We start from the raw sequence: 19,774 nt of genomic DNA on the forward strand, positions 1-19,774 counted from the left end.
GGATATTATAGAGTCTAACCCAGTGGGTAGAGTCTAAAACTGGTTGCAGTTACAGTATATCAGGCTAATGTCTTTGGTCAGGTTGTGTATTGAGAGGGATTTTGATATTGTAATTGTTAGGATAGAGAGCTCTAGTCTACAGTAGAGAGGATATATAGAAAGCTCTAGTCTACAGTAGAGAGGATAGAGAGAGCTCTAGTCTACAGTAGAGAGGATAGAGAGAGCTCTAGTCTACAGTAGAGAGGATATATAGAGAGCTCTAGTCTACAGTAGAGAGGATAGAGAGAGCTCTAGTCTACAGTAGAGAGGATATATAGAGAGCTCTAGTCTACAGTAGAGAGGATAGAGAGAGCTCTAGTCTACAGTAGAGAGGATATATAGAGAGCTCTAGTCTACAGTAGAGAGGATAGAGAGAGAGCTCTAGTCTACAGTAGAGAGGATATATAGAGAGCTCTAGTCTACAGTAGAGAGGATAGAGAGCTCTAGTCTACAGTAGAGAGGATATATAGAGAGCTCTAGTCTACAGTAAAGAGGATAGAGAGAGCTCTAGTCTACAGTAGAGAGGATAGAGAGAGCTCTAGTCTACAGTAGAGAGGATAGAGAGAGCTCTAGTCTACAGTAGAGAGGATAGAGAGAGCTCTAGTCTACAGTAGAGAGGATAGAGAGAGCTCTAGTCTACAGTAGAGAGGATAGAGAGAGCTCTAGTCTACAGTAGAGAGGATAGAGAGAGCTCTAGTCTACAGTAGAGAGGATAGAGAGAGCTTTAGTCTACAGTAGAGAGGATAGAGAGAGCTCTAGTCTACAGTAGAGAGGATAGAGAGAGAGCTCTAGTCTACAGTAGAGAGGATAGAGAGAGAGCTCTAGTCTACAGTAGAGAGGATAGAGAGAGAGCTCTAGTCTACAGTAGAGAGGATAGAGAGAGCTCTAGTCTACAGTAGAGAGGATAGAGAGAGCTCTAGTCTACAGTAGAGAGGATAGAGAGAGAGCTCTAGTCTACAGTAGAGAGGATAGAGAGAGCTCTAGTCTACAGTAGAGAGGATAGAGAGAGAGCTCTAGTCTACAGTAGAGAGGATAGAGAGAGAGCTCTAGTCTACAGTAGAGAGGATAGAGAGAGCTCTAGTCTACAGTAGAGAGGATAGAGAGAGCTCTAGTCTACAGTAGAGAGGATATATAGAGAGCTCTAGTCTACAGTAGAGAGGATAGAGAGAGCTCTAGTCTACAGTAGAGAGGATATATAGAGAGCTCTAGTCTACAGTAGAGAGGATAGAGAGAGCTCTAGTCTACAGTAGAGAGGAGTACTGGAGTCAGATGGACTTTGTAGTATCTGATCTTCATCTTCAAACGCAGCAGTGACAACGTGATGATATAATATTCTGTCACATATGCGCATTGTAGACAGCACACAGCATGCAGGAAAAATGTAACCTTTATTTATGCAGAGAAGTCCCATTCAGCCCTGCTTCAAATCTGCTGTCAGAATTACTCTTTTGTAGCAAACGGAAAGAGAGAAAGGATTTTGCAGGTTGCTGTAGGGCTCTTTCGATAAGAACAGCTCCAAACTTAGTTTTGTATGACAATAAGGGATATCGCACCAATGTGAGACAATTTTGTATTTTCATAATGAATGGTAGGGACACCATTTTACAATAACAGTTTTGTTTTGGAAAGCTACAAAAAATGAAGTGTGAGTGTTAGTTCACGAAGGAAGGGGGTGGAGGGGATTATTTCAAGTACTCTTTGAAGCGGTAGGGTTTCAGATGTTTTGGGAAGATGGGCAGGGGCTCTGCTCTCCTAGCTTCTGGGGGAAGCTGGCTCCACCATTGGGGTGCCAGGGCAGAGAATAACTTGGACTGGGATGAGCGGGAGCTGCCTTCCCGTAGGGTGAGAGGGCCAAGAGACCAGAAGTGGCAGAACGGAGTGTTAGGGTTGGAATGTAGGGTTTGAGCCTGAGATGCCCAGCCCTGAGAGGGTGAAGGTGGATCTGATGGTTCACGGTGTCGAAGCCAGCAGATAGATCTAGGAGGATGAGAACAGAGGATAGAGATTTAGCGGCTTAGACTAACAGTGAAATGCTTGTTTACAGCTTTTCCCAACAATGCAGAGAGAAAAATAGTAGGAATAAATCTACAATGAGTAACTATAACCTGGCTATATACATGGGGTACCAGTACCGTGTCAATGTGCAGGGTTATGAGGTAATTGAGGTAGATAAAATGCATTCGTAAAGTATTCTGACCCCTTCACTTTTTCCACATTTTGTTACATCACAGCCTTATTCTAAACTGTATTAAATAGTTTTTTTTCTTCATCAATCTACACACAATACCCCAAAATGACAAAGCAAATGTATTAAAAATAAAAAACAGAAAAATTACATTTACATAAGTAATCAGACCCTTTACTCAGAGCTTTGTTGAAGCACCTTTGGCAGCTATTACAGACTCGGGTCTTCTTGGGTATGACGATACAAGCTTGGCACACCTGTATTTGCGGAGTTTCTCCCATTCTCTGCAGATCCTCTCAAGCTCTGTCAGGTTGGATGGGGAGCGTTGCTTCACAGCTATGTTCAGGTCTCTCCAGAGATGTTCGATCAGGTTCAAGTCCGGGCTCTGGCTGGGCTACTCCAGGACATTCAGAGACTTGTCCTGATGCCACTCCTGCTTGGCTGTGTGTTTAGGGTTGTTGTCCTGTTGGAAGGTGAACCTCCCCCCCAGTCTTGCTTCCTCAGCACTGTGGAGCAGGTTTTCATCAAAGATCTCTCTTTACTTTGCTCCGTTCACCTTTCCATCGATCCTGACTAGTCTCCCAGTCCCTGCAGCTGAAAACTATCCCCACAGCTTGATGCTGCCACCACCATGCTTCACCGTAGGGATGGTGCCAGGTTTCCTACAGACATGATGCTTGGCATTCAGGTCGAAGAGTTCGATCTTGGTTTCATCAGACCAGAGTATCTTGTTTCTCATGGTCTGAGAGTCCTTTAGGTGTCTTTTAGCAAAAAAAGGGAATTATGTTTTGTATGGCCCCAAAAAGCACATCTATCTTGTTCCGTGTGCATAATGGGCACTGTGTTTCATGAGTCATGGCTGGAAGGCTGTGCTTTAGCGGAGACCTGTATTCATGTAGAATCTCTGATTCCAGAAATGTGATTGGAAACCTATACTTCAAGGTTTCTCAAACTTCGGTCCTTAGATTGGCGCTAGTACCTCATAGTTAGCTGATTTAGTTTAAAAGTAAAAGCTCCTCAAAGAAGGTACTTGGCTGTTCCTGGTACACAAAAGGTTAAAAAAATTCAAGCTTGACCTACTGAGTAGTTTATCTAAGTAATGACCTAAAGGCTTATCACGCAACATAGACAATGTGTGTGATGCTGATGGACAGGCACTGTCAGAAGAGCTCTGTGTCTCTGTCACCTCCTCTTCAGCCCGGTTTCCTCTAAACACGCACACGCAAGCACACACAACCAGAGAGGCTGTCTTTTTTGCTTTCTGTGGCACATACACACTTCCTCACACACTGCTTGTTTGTCACTTTGGTTCTTGAATCTTCTTTTCTATGTTTGTCCTCAAAGATTAAGGATACATCTTTCTGAACCTTAGTGGATATTTGACGCATTCTTATTGTTATATTACAAATAGGAGCAGCTTTTACCGATCAACAAGCTTTGATGACTTGACTTACTGTATGTATTTCAAGTACTGACACATTTCAACACATTGATGTTGTAATAGTGGATCAATTCCTGAAGTCTCCCGTCTGTTAACTTGTGTTCCTAAATGCATATTATCCTTCTCTGCGAAACTAACTTTCTCGGATTCTTCCATAGCCGCGTGAAGTAGTTTTTTTCGCCATTGCGATATATCCGCTAATACAGGACTATTAAAGGCCCAGTGCTGACCTAGTTAAATAAAATAACATAACAAAAGGCTCAGTGCACTACTTTTTCAATTATTTTAAAATTAAATTTTTCAGGGGCCGCTGCAGCACCCTCACCACCTCTACTTCCCGTGGTTATGGACTCTTCTCTAAATGTTCTAAACATCCGCCCCCTTGTCTTTCCTTCTCTTCTCTTTTCTTTCTTTTCCCAGCCCTGCTTTACGCCACCATCTTCGGTAACGTCACCACCATCTTCCAGCAGATGTACGCCAACACCAACCGCTACCACGAGATGCTGAACAGCGTCCGTGACTTCCTCAAACTCTACCAGGTGCCCAAGGGGCTGAGCGAGAGGGTCATGGATTACATCGCCTCCACCTGGTCCATGTCCCGGGGCATAGATACTGAAAAGGTATCTCAAACTGTAAGCCAGACATTCATTACCTTGACATTCATTACCCCCCCCCTGTGTTGGTTTGTTTGTTTGTTTTTCCTGCATGGTAGCTTCCTCAGCAAGCTGGCCCATTTGTGTTGTGGTGGTGCTCGTGTCTCTGTGTTTTGTGGTGCTGGACCAGTCCACTTGGGGTGGGATGTGGGGTAGGGGAGGGTGTTGAGTTAATGGATAATGCTCTGTAGCACTGCTATATTAACAGATTATCATATATTTACATCATTTAGCAGACACTCTTATCCAGAGTCATGACAGCTGGTGTTAGTTTAGGACAACTGACTTTATCCTGTTTGCTAATCAGACAAACGTTGTCTGATTACCAAACTGCTTCAGCTAAGTAATGTTGTAATATGAGATAATCAGATTAGTTAATTTGATGTGACATGGTTTGAAACCAATTTTAAGCATAGCATATAGAAAAACCAGTGAAGAAATTAAATGTAAGAAATGTGTCCAATAAGTAAAACATCTTGTAAATACTGTACAGCAGTTTGTCTTTTGGGGCTGCCTCAACACTGATAGCTGGGGTAAGTAGGTGTAGTTCAGTACTGATTTTGGCCCATTCCAATGCTGTATGCGTGTCAGCAGAAAGCAACACTATGCAAGTTTCCAGGCACATTTCTCTCACAGCGCAGAGAGAATGGATGAGGGAAGGAGGGTAAAATCCTTTAAGGATTCTCTGCTATCGCAGACTGACTCACCTTCGCCTCTCAGGAGTGTAACTGTGGCTGCTATAACGACAAGAGCATCCCAGCCAGGCCTGTAGAGGGAGGCTGGTTTGATCGGCAGCTTTGGGGGATTCTTTGTATGATCTGCTCTCACATACTCAACTAACTGTAACCAATACCACTAACCTTAAGACACCATTGTGGTTGCGCTATACTCTTATACTTCCTGGTTTTTAAAACAGAAAAATCTGATTTACAGAACAGGATTATAACATTGATTTACTGTTGTATTTTCTATGCTCTCTAAGTGCTCCTCTAACTTGTTCTTTTACCCAATGAGCACCATAACTGGATGATGATGATCATATTATTATAAATAACAGCCTGTTTTTGGTTGGTTGCCATGATGCGACACCCTTTAGAATATTTCAAGATAAAGATGGAAGGGAAAGTCACAAGAGAGAAGAGGATTTTAAAGTAATGTATCAACATGCTATCATGGCTGCCAGTCAGAAATTTCTGGTTCACCAAAGGCAATGAGTGTGGAAGGTGGCACAATTTGGTTATTTAACTCAACCCTCTCGCTCTCTCCCGCTCTCTTTCCCTCTCTCCTTCTCCTCTCCCCCTCCCAGGTATTGCAGATATGTCCTAAGGACATGAGGGCAGATATCTGCGTCCACCTGAACAGGAAAGTCTTCAAAGAACACCCTGCATTCAGGTTGGCCAGTGACGGGTGCCTGCGTGCCCTGGCCATGGAGTTCCAGACTATCCACTGTGCCCCTGGTGACCTCATCTACCATGCCGGAGAGAGCGTGGACAGCCTCTGTTTCGTGGTGTCAGGATCCCTGGAGGTCATCCAAGATGACGAGGTGGTGGCCATCTTAGGTGAGTACTTGTTCATTGTAAAGTATGATGAAGTAGGCTTACATGGTAGCCATTTTGGGTGAGTTGGCTGTCCATTGCACAGTATGAGGTGGTGGCCATTTTGGGCGAGTTGCTGTTGAGCCGGTGCACATTGGTACCGTGGTGGTCATTTTTGCTTGGATTTCTCTAGTTGGCTTTAGCTCAGGACAGGACTGCTCGCTATTAAAATTAGATTTTTTTGGAGGGGATAACTAGCTTGCAAATCTTTTGACAAGTGGATGGAAACCGCTACTCAAATTGCAATGGGAAAAAGCGATATATTGAGCAGAAATAGCCTCAATATTAGATCTGAGAGACTCATCAGTGCCTCCATTGACACCAGCACTTCCATCTCAAAGCAAACAGGTCTATGTAGATTAGAAAATTGCTAACTTGGCGATAATAATACGCTGGAGGTACCTACCAAAATGCTTGTTTTTGACATTACCGTAACGTTGCTTTGAGGCAAGTGGAAAATGGAGCCCCAGGACTTTTCTCATCAGAGATAAGGTCTTGACGGGAGGTCACTATGGGACAGAGACTAGGGATTCCTCTGAGAATATCATCAGTGTGTACATATCTACCTCAATTACCTCGTACCCCTGCACATCAACACGGTACTGGTACCCCGTGTATATAGCCAGGTTATAGTTACTCATTGTAGATTTATTCCTTGTGTTATTATATTTCTATTATTTATATTTTTTCCCTATCTGCATTGTTGGGAAGGGCCTGTAAGTAAACATTTCACTGTTAGTCTACACCTGTTGTTTATGAAGCATGTGACAAATAACATGTTATTTTATTTCACCCCAACAACAGTCCCTGTTGAGACATTAACAAGGTGTTAATGTGGGATTGGAGGGTGAAGGCTACACAGCTAAATGTTGAGTGTCTGTAGATCACGCCTTGTTATACAGTATGTCTGAGTAATGCATTCTTTGTCCTTTCTCGCATCCTGGTTTTGGTTGGCCTCAACGGTGTGTGTGTGTATATGCAGACTGTTGTATGTATCCAACCCTGTTTACATGGCCCTGAAATATCAGAAATTCGTTATTGCTACATAGACAAACATTGACGGTGCTGGGCAAATAGCAAACATTGCCGTGAAAATATACAAACAACATAATTTTAAAAACTGAACAGTAAAAATGCAACACATCAAAACATCAATACACACAAGATGGATGTTCCTCCCTGGGCCTGCTGGGTAACATACAGTGAGGGGAAAAAAGTATTTGATCCCCTGCTGATTTTTTACGTTTGCCCACCGACAAAGAAATGATCAGTCTATCATTTTAATGGTAGGTTTATTTGAACAGTGAGAGACAGAATAACAACAAAAAAATCCAGAAAAACGCATGTCAAAAATGTTATAAAATGATTTGCATTTTAATGAGGGAAATAAGTATTTGACCCCCCCTCAATCAGAAAGATTTCTGGCTCCCAGGTGTCTTTTATACAGGTAACGAGCTGAGATTAGGAGCACACTCTTAAAGGGAGTGCTCCTAATCTCAGTTTGTTACCTGTATAAAAGACACCTGTCCACAGAAGCAATCAATCAATCAGATTCCAAACTCTCCACCATGGCCAAGACCAAAGAGCTCTCCAAGGATGTCAGGGACAAGATTGTAGACCTACACAAGGCTGGAATGGGCTACAAGACCATCACCAAGCAGCTTGGTGAGAAGGTGACAACAGTTGGTGCGATTATTCGCAAATGGAAGAAACACAAAAGAACTGTCAATCTCCCTCGGCCTGGGGCTCCATGCAAGATCTCACCTCGTGGAGTTGCAATGATCATGAGAACGGTGAGGAATCAGCCCAGAACTACACGGGAGGATCTTGTCAATGATCTCAAGGCAGCTGGGACCATAGTCACGAAGAAAACAATTGGTAACACACTACGCCGTGAAGGACTGAAATCCTGCAGCGCCCACAAGGTCCCCCTGCTCAAGAAAGCACATATACATGCCCGTCTGAAGTTTGCCAATGAACATCTGAATGATTCAGAGGACAACTAGGTGAAAGTGTTGTGGTCAGATGAGACCAAAATGGAGCTCTTTGGCATCAACTCAACTCGCCGTGTTTGGAGGAGGAGGAATGCTGCCTATGACCCCAAGAACACCATCCCCACCGTCAAACATGGAGGTGGAAACATTATGCTTTGGGGGTGGTTTTCTGCTAAGGGGACAGGACAACTTCACCGCATGAAAGGGACGATGGACGGGGCCATGTACCGTCAAATCTTGGGTGAGAACCTCCTCCCCTCAGCCAGGGCATTGAAAATGGTTCGTGGATGGGTATTCCAGCATGACAATGACCCAAAACACACAGCCAAGGCAACAAAGGAGTGGCTCAAGAAGAAGCACATTAAGGTCCTGGAGTGGCCTAGCCAGTCTCCAGACCTTAATCCCATAGAAAATCTGTGGAGGGAGCTGAAGGTTTGAGTTGCCAAACGTCAGCCTCGAAACCTTAATGACTTGGAGAAGATCTGCAAAGAGGAGTGGGACAAAATCCCTCCTGAGATGTGTGCAAACCTGGTGGCCAACTACAAGAAACGTCTGACCTCTGATTGCCAACAAGGGTTTTGTCACCAAATACTAAGTCATGTTTTGTAGAGGGGTCAAATACTTATTTCCCTCATTAAAATGCAAATCATTTTATAAAATTTTTTACATGTGTTTTTCTGGATTTCTTTGTTATTATTCTGTCTCTCACTGTTCAAATAAACCTGCCATTAAAATTATAAGACTGATCATTTCTTTGTCAGTGGGCAAATGTACAAAATCAGCTGGGGATCAAATACTTTTTTCCCCTCACTGTAGCTGTGGTTGTTTTCTCTCAGTTGTTGACCTGTAATTGGTGGGTTGGCTCGTTGGGAGGATTGATATCATGTTATGTTGTTATACTTGTCCTGGCTAGTTCATGGCAATGGAACCCTGGGTGATGAACTAGCTACCGCTGTCAATCACTTTCTCACTAATCTAATGGTAGCTGCTATAGCCTACAGTATCACTGCTGCACCAGCACCGTGATCGTTCTTCTTTCTCTCTTGGTTTTTCACGAACTGCAGGACATGAAAGCGTTTGTTTAAGAGTTTCCAAGATTTAACCAAATCTGAAGAACAGCATTCTAACTGTAGCTGTCTTGCTGTGCCTTTTTTTCCTCTCTGTCACTGCCTTGGTTTCTTTCAGGCTGTAAGACATGAAAGCCTTGTTTTTTTATCAATCCAATCTGATTATGCTGACAAACTCATCAAAACTATCCGTTGTATCACAACCGATGTGTCAAACGTGTTTTACAATTTGAGTGTAAATTAGGCCATTGTTTAGTTGATTTACATAGTTAGGAGTGACTACCACCGACCCAGAAACTACCACTATAAGTAAGTGTGTAAATAGCCTTGAGTTGTGTTAGCTGGAAGGGCTCATAGGAGCTGGAGCCTATCTTCTGTTTCTGTAGTTTGAGGCAGCTTGATGTACAAGTACACCCCCTGGACAGGATACAAGTCTATCCCAGGGCTTTACCCCCAATCTATCTCCTTAAACTGAGTGCCAAGCAGTGATGCATTGGGTCCCATTTTTATAGTCTTTGGTATGACTCGGATGAGGATCAAACTCCCAACCTTCTAATCTCGGGGAATGAAGACGGGCCCACACCCACCCACTTACGCGCTGTAATTCAATGTTGGCTGTGTATTTGATGGGTGTTGGCAGCTTTTCAACAACGTACCGTAATGCTGAGGCACATGTCAGTTTCAATTAGGAAGAGACTGATATAAACCGCTCGCTTTTCTGGATGTAAACACAGTGTGTGTGTGTGAGCATGCGTCTGGGTGTGCATGCCTGCATGTGTGTGTGTGTGCTGGTGTTAGATGAAAGGTAGGCTCAGCTAAATTACTTTGCCACGAGCAGCACCGCAGATGAGCGAGATGCACGACTTTGCTCTCACACAGACACCACAGTCTCTGCGCATGTGCACGGGTTTGCTTTACGCTGTAAGTGCATGGTAGGTACGGGACCAAAACAGCTGAGAAGTTTAGCCTCGCACTTCAACGCTCTTAGTTGTTGTGGAAATTAACCCACTATGCTGTTTACTTTGTGCACCTACGTTAAATTGCTGAGCTTACCATCTAAAGGAGTAGATAAACTGAAATATAGCAGGTTGGTATTCTGTGTTAAGCTGTGTTGTTCTGTTATGTTGTGCTGTACTATACTGTGTTGCACTATACTGTGCTGTTCTATACTGTGCTGTACTGTTCTATTCTATACTGTGCTGTGCTGTTCTATTCTATTCTATACTGTGCTGTACTGTTCTATGCTGTGCTGTACTGTGTTATGTTGTTTTGTTCTGTGCTACATTCTTACTTTGTGCTGTGATGAGTGCTAGTCAGAGCTTCTCTGGGGAGAGGTGTAGGTAGAATAGGAAATTATCCTGACTTTGATGTTTCTCCAGCAAGCTACAAATAACTCCCTCACCGTAGATCCTCAGCCTATGCCATTAGGATTTGTTTTTCCTTGAGCTAAATTCGGTGTCTTTCTACGAAAGTAAATTCAATTCTTTGGGATTTCTTTCCAGTATGGTGATTAGCAAAGTGACTGATGGGAGTGATTTCCTGTTTATGATGTTTAATGTTTGGATTCCTTTTTTTATTTGATTGGTAGATTCAAATAAAGTATTTAAAATGTATGTGTTTGTGTGTGGGGGTTGGTTCTTCTATCCTTGTGCAAACCTAAAATCCCACAAAGTCTGCACAAGAATAGTAAAACGAAGATTCTTCCTCGTGGGGACATTTCCCACGTCCCAATGAGGACAAAGGCTATTTTAAGCTTAGGGGTTAGGTTTAGGGTTACAATTAGGGTAAGGGGTTAGTGGTTTGGGTTAAGGTTAGGTTTTGGGTTAGGAGTTAGGGTTAACACTAACCCTATTTTCCCTAACCCTAAAATTAAATTCTGAATGGAAATTAATTGTATTGTCCCCATGAGGATAAAAGAACAAAACGTGTGTGCGTGCCAGACCTGGGTTCAAATACAAGTGTATTTGTTATTTAAATATTTTTTCTTTGTATTTGAGGCTTTTCAAATACACAGCCCAAAACACGTACTTTTATTTGAGTATTTAAATGGTTATTTGTAAAACCCAAATAGTCAACCAAATTGTGGGTTAAATTCATGGGAGTGTATTTGAGTCAATGTATTTAAGTACTTTCCGAGTGCATTTCAAAATACATTCCAATATTCAACTACTAGTTTTTTTTCCAAATAAAGGTTATCTGAATACTTCTTTTAAAATGTATTGAAAAGTAATTGAAATTCCTGAAATAGCATTTGATCCCAGTTCTGGTGTTTGTGTGTGCACATGCATTTGTAAATGAATGCATGTCTTGTGCAATTGCATGAGTTCTAAGTAGGAATAAAACATTAGGTAATATAAAAGGTTATCTTATCTTTTGCAGTCACCGCGACAAACATTGTCCCATTCACTCTCAATCATTCAACAAAGATATGAAAGTTAATATTATACAGTTGACGTCGGAAGTTTACATGCAGTGTTTCTCAGTTTTTCACAATTCCTGACATTTAATCCTAGTAAAAGTTCCCTGTCGTACGTCAACTAAGTTCACCACTTTATTTTAAGAATGTGAAATGTCAGAAAAATAGTAGAGAGAATTATTCATTTCAGCTTTTATTTCTTTCATCACATTCCCAGTGGGTCAGAAGTTTACATACACTCAATTAGTATTTGGTAGCATTGCCTTTAAATTGTTTAACTTGGGTTAAACGTTTCAGGTAGCCTTCCACAAGCTTCCCACAGTAAGTTGGCTGAATTTTGGCCCATTCCTTCTGACAGAGCTGGTGTAACTGAGTCAGGTTTGTAGGCCTCCTTGCTCACACACACTTTTTCAGTTCTGCCCACAAATATTCTATGGGATTGAGGTCAGGGCTTTGTGATGGCCTCTCCAATACCTTGACTTTGTTGTCCTTAAGCCATTTTGCCACAACTTTGGAAGTATGCTTGGGGTCATTGTCCACTTGGAAGACCCATTTGTGACCAAGCTGTAACTTCCTGACTGATGTCTTGAGATGTTGCTTCAATATATCCACATCATTTTCCTTCCATACGATGCCATCTATTTTGTGAAGTGCACCAGTCCCTCCTGCAGCAAAGCACCCCCACAACATGATGCTGCCACCCCCGTGCTTCACGTTTGGGATGATGTTCGTTGGCTTGCAAGCCTCTCCCTTTTTCCTCCAAACATAATGATGGTCATTATGGCCAAACAGTTCTATTTTTGTTTCATCAGACCTGAGGACATTTCTCCAAAAAGTATGATCTTTGTCCCCATGTGCAGTTGCAAACCATAGTCTGTTTTTTTTATGGCGGTTTTGGAGCAGTGTCTTCTTCCTTGCTAAGCGGCCTTTCAGGTTATGTCGATATAGGACTCGTTTTACTGTGGATATAGATACTTTTGTACCCGTTTCCTCCAGCATCTTCACAAGGTTCCTTTGCTGTTGTTCTGGGATTGATTTGCACTTTTCGATCTCTAGGAGACAGAACGCGTCTCCTTTCGGTATGACTACGGTATGGCTGCGTGGTCCCATGGTGTTTATACTTGCGTACTATTGTTTGTACAGATGAATGTGGTACCTTCAGGTCTCAATTTTTTTTTCTGAGGTCTTGGCTGATTTCTTTTGATTTTCCCATGATGTCAAGCAAACAGGCACTGAGTTTGAAGGTAGGCCTTGAAATACATCCACAGGTACACCTCCAATTGACTCAAATTATGTCAATTAGCCTATCAGAAGCTTCTAAAGCCATGACATAATTTTGGGGAATTTTCCAAGCTGTTTAAAGGCCCAGTCAACTTAGTGTATGTAAACTTCTGACCCACTGGAATTGTGATACAGTGAGTTATAAGTGAAATAATCTGTCTGTAAACAATTGTTGGAAAAATTACTTGTTATGCACAAACCGACTTGCCAAAACTATAGTTTGTTAACAAGAAATTTGTGGAGTGGTTGAAAAACAAGTTTTAATGACTCCAACCTAAGTTTATGTAAACTTCCGACTTCAACTGTAGTTAATTTAAAATGGTCAGTACTTGGACAGCTTTACATTTAGGTATTGTGTCGTGAATGTCTGCGCTTTTTTTATATGCTCATCCATTTAAGTTCAATTTCATAGAATCACAAATAGGATCCTCTCAGAAACCAGACGCAGTGATCAGAACAAATGTACATAGTGTCTCTGTCAGTGGCGATTGATGCCATTTAAGAGGGAGGACAAAAAAATATATACGCACTAAAGTGTTGGTTCCATGTTTCATGAGCTGAAATAAAAGATCCCAGAAATGTTCCATACTCACAAAAAACTATCAACTTTTGTGCACAAATTTTTTACATCCCTGTTCGTGAGCATTTCTCCTTTGCCAAGATAATCCATCCACCTTACAGGTATGGCATATCAAGAAGCTGATTAAACAGCATGATCATTACACAGGTGCACCTTGTCCTGGGGACAATAAAAAGCCCCTCTAAAATGTGCAGTTTTTTCACACAACACAATGCCACAGCTGTAGCTTATGCTTTCAGTACTAGATTCATTCTTTGATCCTTTGATTGGGTGGACATGTCAGTTCATGCTGCAAAAGCTCTGGGAGGATGTCATCTGGAAGTTGTCATAATTACTGTGTAAGTCTATGGAAGGGGGTGAGAACCATGCGCCTCCTAGGTTTTGTGTTGAAGTCAATGTACCCAGAGTAGGATGGAAACTAGCTGTTCTCCGGCTACACCATGTAGATCATTGCAAAACAGTGTGTTTTAATCAATTATTTGGTGACGTGAACATATTTTGTATAGTTTCCTCCTCCGAGGAGCCTCCACTGGTCTGGTTATGGTTTGTCATTGTTAATTCACTCTCATCAACAAGTTTTGGGTTTTGGCCAGGAAGGTTATTGGGTTCAAACAGGCTTTTGTTGGTGTGATTGACAGGTCTGAACCAGGGTTTCCTGCGTGCCATGTGACTTTGTTTTTCTGCTGACTCAAAGTCTAGGCATTAGCTAAGGGCGCAAACATCAAATCAAATGTATTTATATAGCCCTTCTTACATCAGCTGATATCTCAAAGTGCTGTACAGAAACCCAGCCTAAAACCCCAAACAGCAAGCAATGCAGGTGTAGAAGAAGCACGGTGGCTAGGAAAAACTCCCAAACGCAAGTCTTCACATCTCAGGCAAAGTCACACTGGGATAAACTAATCATTGTTAGGTTTCCATTATAAAGAGTCCATCTTAGCTGCTTTTCTCTCTCTGGAGGTAAAAAATATTTCTGAAATATTTAAAATAATAATTCAGAAGTAAATCTCAGATGGAAAATCTCTTAGATCTAAGAAGTAATATCTTAAATCGGTGCTCTCTCTCTCTTTGCAGGTAAGGGGGACGTGTTTGGGGATGTGTTCTGGAAGGAGGTGACCCTGACCCAGGCTTGTGCCAACGTGCGTGCCCTGACCTACTGTGATCTCCATGTCATCAAACGGGACGCCCTGCAGAAGGTTCTGGAGTTCTACACGGCCTTCTCTAACCACTTTTCACGGAACCTGCTGCTCACTTACAACCTGCGGAAGAGGGTCAGTGTAATCTTTGAGCACCCACTTTTCTTTTAGCCTCGTAGAACCAGCCTGATATTTATTTTCACCAGTCTGTTTCGTCTAAGTGATAAGGCTGGTTCACAAGACCACCCTTCTTCCTCCCTACCGATCAAACTCTTTCTTTTCTCATTTCTGTTCTTGCCCTTTTATCTTCCTTGTCTCCTCTGCTTATCTTTCATGTATAAATCTTTCTCTTACCCTCTTATCCCTTTTTTCTGTTCTCCCTTCTCATCTTCCGCCCAGAGCATCTTTGATCAGGATTTAAATCAGATCAGTGGTAACCCGCTGTGTTACCATCATTGGTGTTACTACTTCTTCTGGTGGCACAATGTCAAAATGGTAAAAATAATTTTAAATCATTAAATTGCCATATTGGTTGATTTAGAATGCAATGACGTACATGAATACATTGAAATAAAAAATATATTTGAGAAAAGTTTGTTTTTTCCAAAATGCCACCACAATTCAAAAATGACCCAGCTGCAACCAAACATGTAACATGTTTAATTTAATCAAGGACAAGTTTGTAAGCTACAGTCACAATGCAAACACGTAATACTGAAATGCATGCGGGTGTTGTACATATAATGTATAATATATACAGTATAATGTACTGAAATAACAGGATAAGGGATTTTTTTTTTTTTTTTTTTACAAAGGCAGGGAGCAAGTCAATGTAGACATACCCATAGGAAAGGCTGTACAGACTATCAAGTATTAATAACAATAGTTATGATCAATTTAAGCAATAAAACAGGGTAGGCCACGTGTTATGACATTTTTATCATTGCTGTGACGTGGTCATAGCCATGAGGTGAAGTAACGATGTGTGCTGAGAGTCGGGAAGCAAGTTCAGGGAGTGAGTGTTTTAATAAATAAATGAAACATAATACAAAAACACTCACTCCCTGAACTTGCTTCCCGACTCTCAACGTACATCGTTACAGAATGACACCTCACCAAAGGGAAGCATCAGGGAGTGTTTTTTTGTTGTTTTTGTTTTGGAGGCGATGTCGGGTCCGGGTGTCAGAATCGGAGCTACCTGGGAGACCTTAGCCGGTTCGATGGGTTCCCCTGCCTCAGCTGGCTCGACGGGCTCCCATGCCTCAGCGGGCTCGACGGGCTCCCATGCCTCAGCGGGCTCGACGGGCTCCCATGCCTCAGCGGGCTCGACGGGCTCCCATGCCTCAGCGGGCTCGACGGGCTCCCATGCCTCATCGGGCTCGACGGGCTCCCATGCCTCAGCGGGCTCGACGGGCTCCCATGCCGCAGCGGGCTCGACGGGCTCCCATGCGTCAGTGGGCTCGACGGGCTCCCATGCCTCAGCTGGGTGAACGGGTTCCCGTGCCTCAACCGAGGCAACCGGGGAGGTCTCAGCCGGGTCATCAGGCTCTCACGCCTCAGCCGGTTCATCAGGTTTCTGAGCCTCCCTGTGGTTGGTGTCCTGCGGCTGGAGCCGAACGCGCCAGGGAGGGGGTACTGTCACGTATGCTCTCTCTCCGGTGCTCTAGGTCGTCATGCTCCTGCGCCTCAGCCGGATTGACCAGTCCGCTCCTGATCCCCAGGATGGTCATCTTGGTTGGCGTCCTGCGGCTGGAGCCGAACGCGCCAGGGAGGGGGTACTGTCACGTATGCTTTCTCTCTGGCGCTATAGGTCGTCATGCTCCCATGCCTCAGCTGGATCGACAGGTTCCCGCGCCTTAGCAGAGGTGTCCGCTCCTGATCCCCGGGATCGTCATTTTGTTTGGCGTCCTGCGGCTGTAGCCGCGCGTCGGGGAAGGAGTACTGTTATGTGTGCTCCCTCTCCGGCCTCTAGGTCACCAGGCTGCTCGTTATGGCGCACACCTGTCACCATTGGTACGTGCACCAGCGCATTATGACACCCACCTGGACTCCATCACCTCCTTGAGATATATATATATATAATATATATATCACTCCCTTTGGTTCCTTCCCCAGGCGTCATTGTTTTTGTTTCAGTTTCCTGTCTGTGCGTTGTTCGTGTTTCTTGTTTTGTTCATTTGTTTATTAAATTATTCACTCCCTGAACTTACTTCCCGACTCCCAGCGCACACGTTACAGGCGCAGACCACCACAGGCATAATAAAAATGTCATAACACATGGACTTGAGTGTATTATTGCTTTTATACAACTGGTTACCAGCATTAAAAATCACGATTCTTTCCCAAACCATACATTTTTCAATAAAATGTGATGCTACATTCAGTAAGACTGGTTGTCAAGTGCAATTTTAGGTGTTCTTTGGTTGTTAGTTCTATTCGTATTGACTGTCATGTAAAGCAAAACTACCCAAGCGCTGGTTGATAGTTCCAGAACTTTGCAGTTTTCTATGGCAAAAATGGTTGCTATGGAGGCTCTTCCCCCCCCCCCCCCCCCCGTTAGCGAACCAACTACACAGCTAACACTTCCGAGGAAAGCTGGTAAGTCAGCAAACTAGCTGCATTTCATTTGACCTGTTTTTCTATTGACATTTTTGTAAATATCAATAAACATTATGCTGATTCATGATTTCAACTGGCTGAGAAAAGCTGTGTGTCTCGCCCCCGACTTCCGACACGTTCATTACTATGGGACACATGGAGATTGAATTTCAATATTGCAAATGTCGGAGAAAATGTCTAGATGCTTTTTACAGAATGGCTTGGCAGTGGATCTGTAAAAGTAGTATTAGTAGTGCGACGCGGTCTAAGGCACTGCGTCTCAGTGCTAGAGGCGTCACTACAGGCCCTGGTTCGATTCCAGGCTGTATCACAACCGGCCTTGATTGGGAGTCCCGTAGGGCGGCGCACAATTGGCCTAGCGCCGTTCGGGCTGGGGTAGGCCGTCATTGTAAATGAGATTTGTTCTTAACTGACTTGCCTAGTTAAATAAAGGTCAAATTAATATATTTAAAAAGAAAACTTGATGTAAACAATTGCACTTTTATGAATGTACTGGCCATGTGTATGTTGTCTAGTATATCATGGACAGGATAGGCTCTAACAATGGGAATTCCAAACCATTGTATAAATAGCGTTTTTTTCCCCCTCTTCTCCCATATGTTCGAAACACATTACATTGTGTGCCATCTACTACCACACCACATCAGTTGGGTCAACAACACATACACTACCGGTCAAAAGATTTAGAACACCTACTCAGTCAGGGGTTTTTCTTTATTTGTAATGATTTCTACATTGTAGAATAATAGTAAATACATCAAAACTATGAAATAAAACATGGAATCATGTAGTAATCAAAATATTTTATATTTGAGATTCTTCAAATAGCCACCCTTTGCCTTGATGACAGCTTTGCACACTCGTGGCATTCTCTCACCCAGCTTCACCTGGAATGCTTTCTCAACATTCCTGAATGAGTTTCCACATATGCTGAGCACTTGTTGGCTACTTTTCCTTCACTCTGCGGTCCGACTCATCCCAAACCATCTCAATTTGGTTGAGGTTGGGGGATTGTGGAGGCCAGGTCATCTGATGCAGTACTCCATCCCTCTCCTTCTTGGTAAAATAGCCCTTGCACAGCCTGGAGGTGTGTTGGGTCATTGTTCTGTTGAAAAACAAATGATAGTCCCAGTAAGCCCAAACCAGATGGGATGCGTATCGCAGCAGAATGCTGTGGTAGCCATGCTGGTTAAGTGTGCCTTGAATTCTAAATAATTGACAAGACAGTGTCACCAGCAAAGCACCCCCACACCATAACACCTCCTCCATGCTTTATGGTGGGAAATACACATGCGGAGATCATCCGTTCACCCACACCGCGTCTCACAAAGACACAGTTGTTGGAACCAAAAAGCTCCAATTTTGTGTTAATGCCAGTGTAGTGAAGTGCTTTTGGTTCGGACAGTGCAGTAATATCTAACAAGTAATCTAACAGTTCCCCAACAACTACCTAATACACACACACACATCTAAAAGGGGTGAATGAGAATATGTACATATAAATATATGGATGAGCGATGGCCGAGCGGCATAGGCAAGGTGCAATAGATGGTATAAAATGCAGTATATACATATGATATGAGTAATGTAAGATATGTAAACATTATTAAAAAGTGGCATTATTTAAAGTGACTAGTGATCCATTTGTTAAAGTGGCCAGTGATTGGGTCTCCATGTAGGCAGCAGCCTCTCTGAGTCAGTGATTGCTGTTTAGCAGTCTGATGGCCTTGACATAGAAGCTGTTCTTCAGTCTCTGTACTGGCTCGCCTTCTGGATGGTAGCGGTGTGAACAGGTAGTGGCTCGGGTGGTTGTTGTCTTTGAACTTTTTTGCCTTCATGTGACATCGGGTGCTATAGGTGTCTTGGAGGGAAGGTAGTTTACCCCCGGTGATGTGTTGTGCAGACCGCACTACCCTCTGGAGTGCCTTGTGGTTGTGGGCGAAGCAGTTGCCGTACCAGGCTCTGATACAGCCCGACAGGATGCTCTCGATTGTGGATCTGTAAAAGTTCAGCCTCCTGAGGTTGAAGAGGCGCTGTTGTGCCGCCTTCGCCACACTGTCTGTGTGGGTGGACCATTTCAGTTTGTCGTTGATGTGTACGCCGAGGAACTTTCCACTTTCTCCACTACTGTCCCTTCGGTGTGGATAGGGGGGTGCTTCCTGAAGTCCACGACCATCTCCTTTGTTTTGTTGACGTTGAGTGAGAGGTTGTTTTCCTGGCACCACACTCCGAGAGCCCTCACCTCTTCCCTGTAGGCTGTCTCGTCGTTGTTGGTAATCAAGCCCACTACTGTTGTGTCGTCTGCAAACTTGATGATGGAGTTGGAGGCGTGTATGGCAACGCAGTCATGGGTGAACAGGGAGTACAGGAGGGGGCTGAGCACGCACCCTTGTGGTGCCCCAGTGTTGAGGGTCAGCGAGGTGGAGATGTTCCTTCCTACCTTCACCACCTGGGGGCTGCCCGTCAAAGTCCAGGACCCAATTGCACAGGACGGGGTTGAGGCCCCAGGGCCTCCAGCTTGATGATGAGCTTGGAGGGTACTATGGTGTTGAATGCTGAGCTGTAGTCAATGAACAGCATTCTTACATAGGTATTCCTCTTGCCCAGATGGGATAGGGCAGTGTGGAGTGTGATGGTGATTGTATCGTCTGTGGACCTGTTAGGACGGTATGCAAACTGAAGTGGGTCTAGGGTGGCCGGTAAGGTGGAGGTGATATGATGCTTGAATAGTCTCTCAAAGTACTTCATGATGACAGAAGTGAGTGCTA

General features: G+C 43.5%; 1 protein-coding gene across 1 annotated transcript in view; it reads left to right on the forward strand.

Annotated features, from left to right (window-relative positions):
* The window catches only part of LOC106608528 (potassium voltage-gated channel subfamily H member 1), a 78,320-nt gene that overhangs the window by 33,664 nt on the left and 24,882 nt on the right, over window positions 1-19,774 (forward strand). The window contains exons 10-12 of the mRNA XM_014206488.2: window positions 4,086-4,285; window positions 5,625-5,877; window positions 14,326-14,522. Of these exons, the coding sequence (XP_014061963.1) occupies window positions 4,086-4,285; window positions 5,625-5,877; window positions 14,326-14,522 (650 nt within the window). The remainder of the gene's footprint in view (window positions 1-4,085; window positions 4,286-5,624; window positions 5,878-14,325; window positions 14,523-19,774) is intronic.

Source organism: Salmo salar, chromosome ssa01 (genome assembly GCF_905237065.1).
Source record: "Salmo salar chromosome ssa01, Ssal_v3.1, whole genome shotgun sequence".
In the NCBI taxonomy this organism is placed as follows: Eukaryota; Metazoa; Chordata; class Actinopteri; order Salmoniformes; family Salmonidae; genus Salmo; species Salmo salar.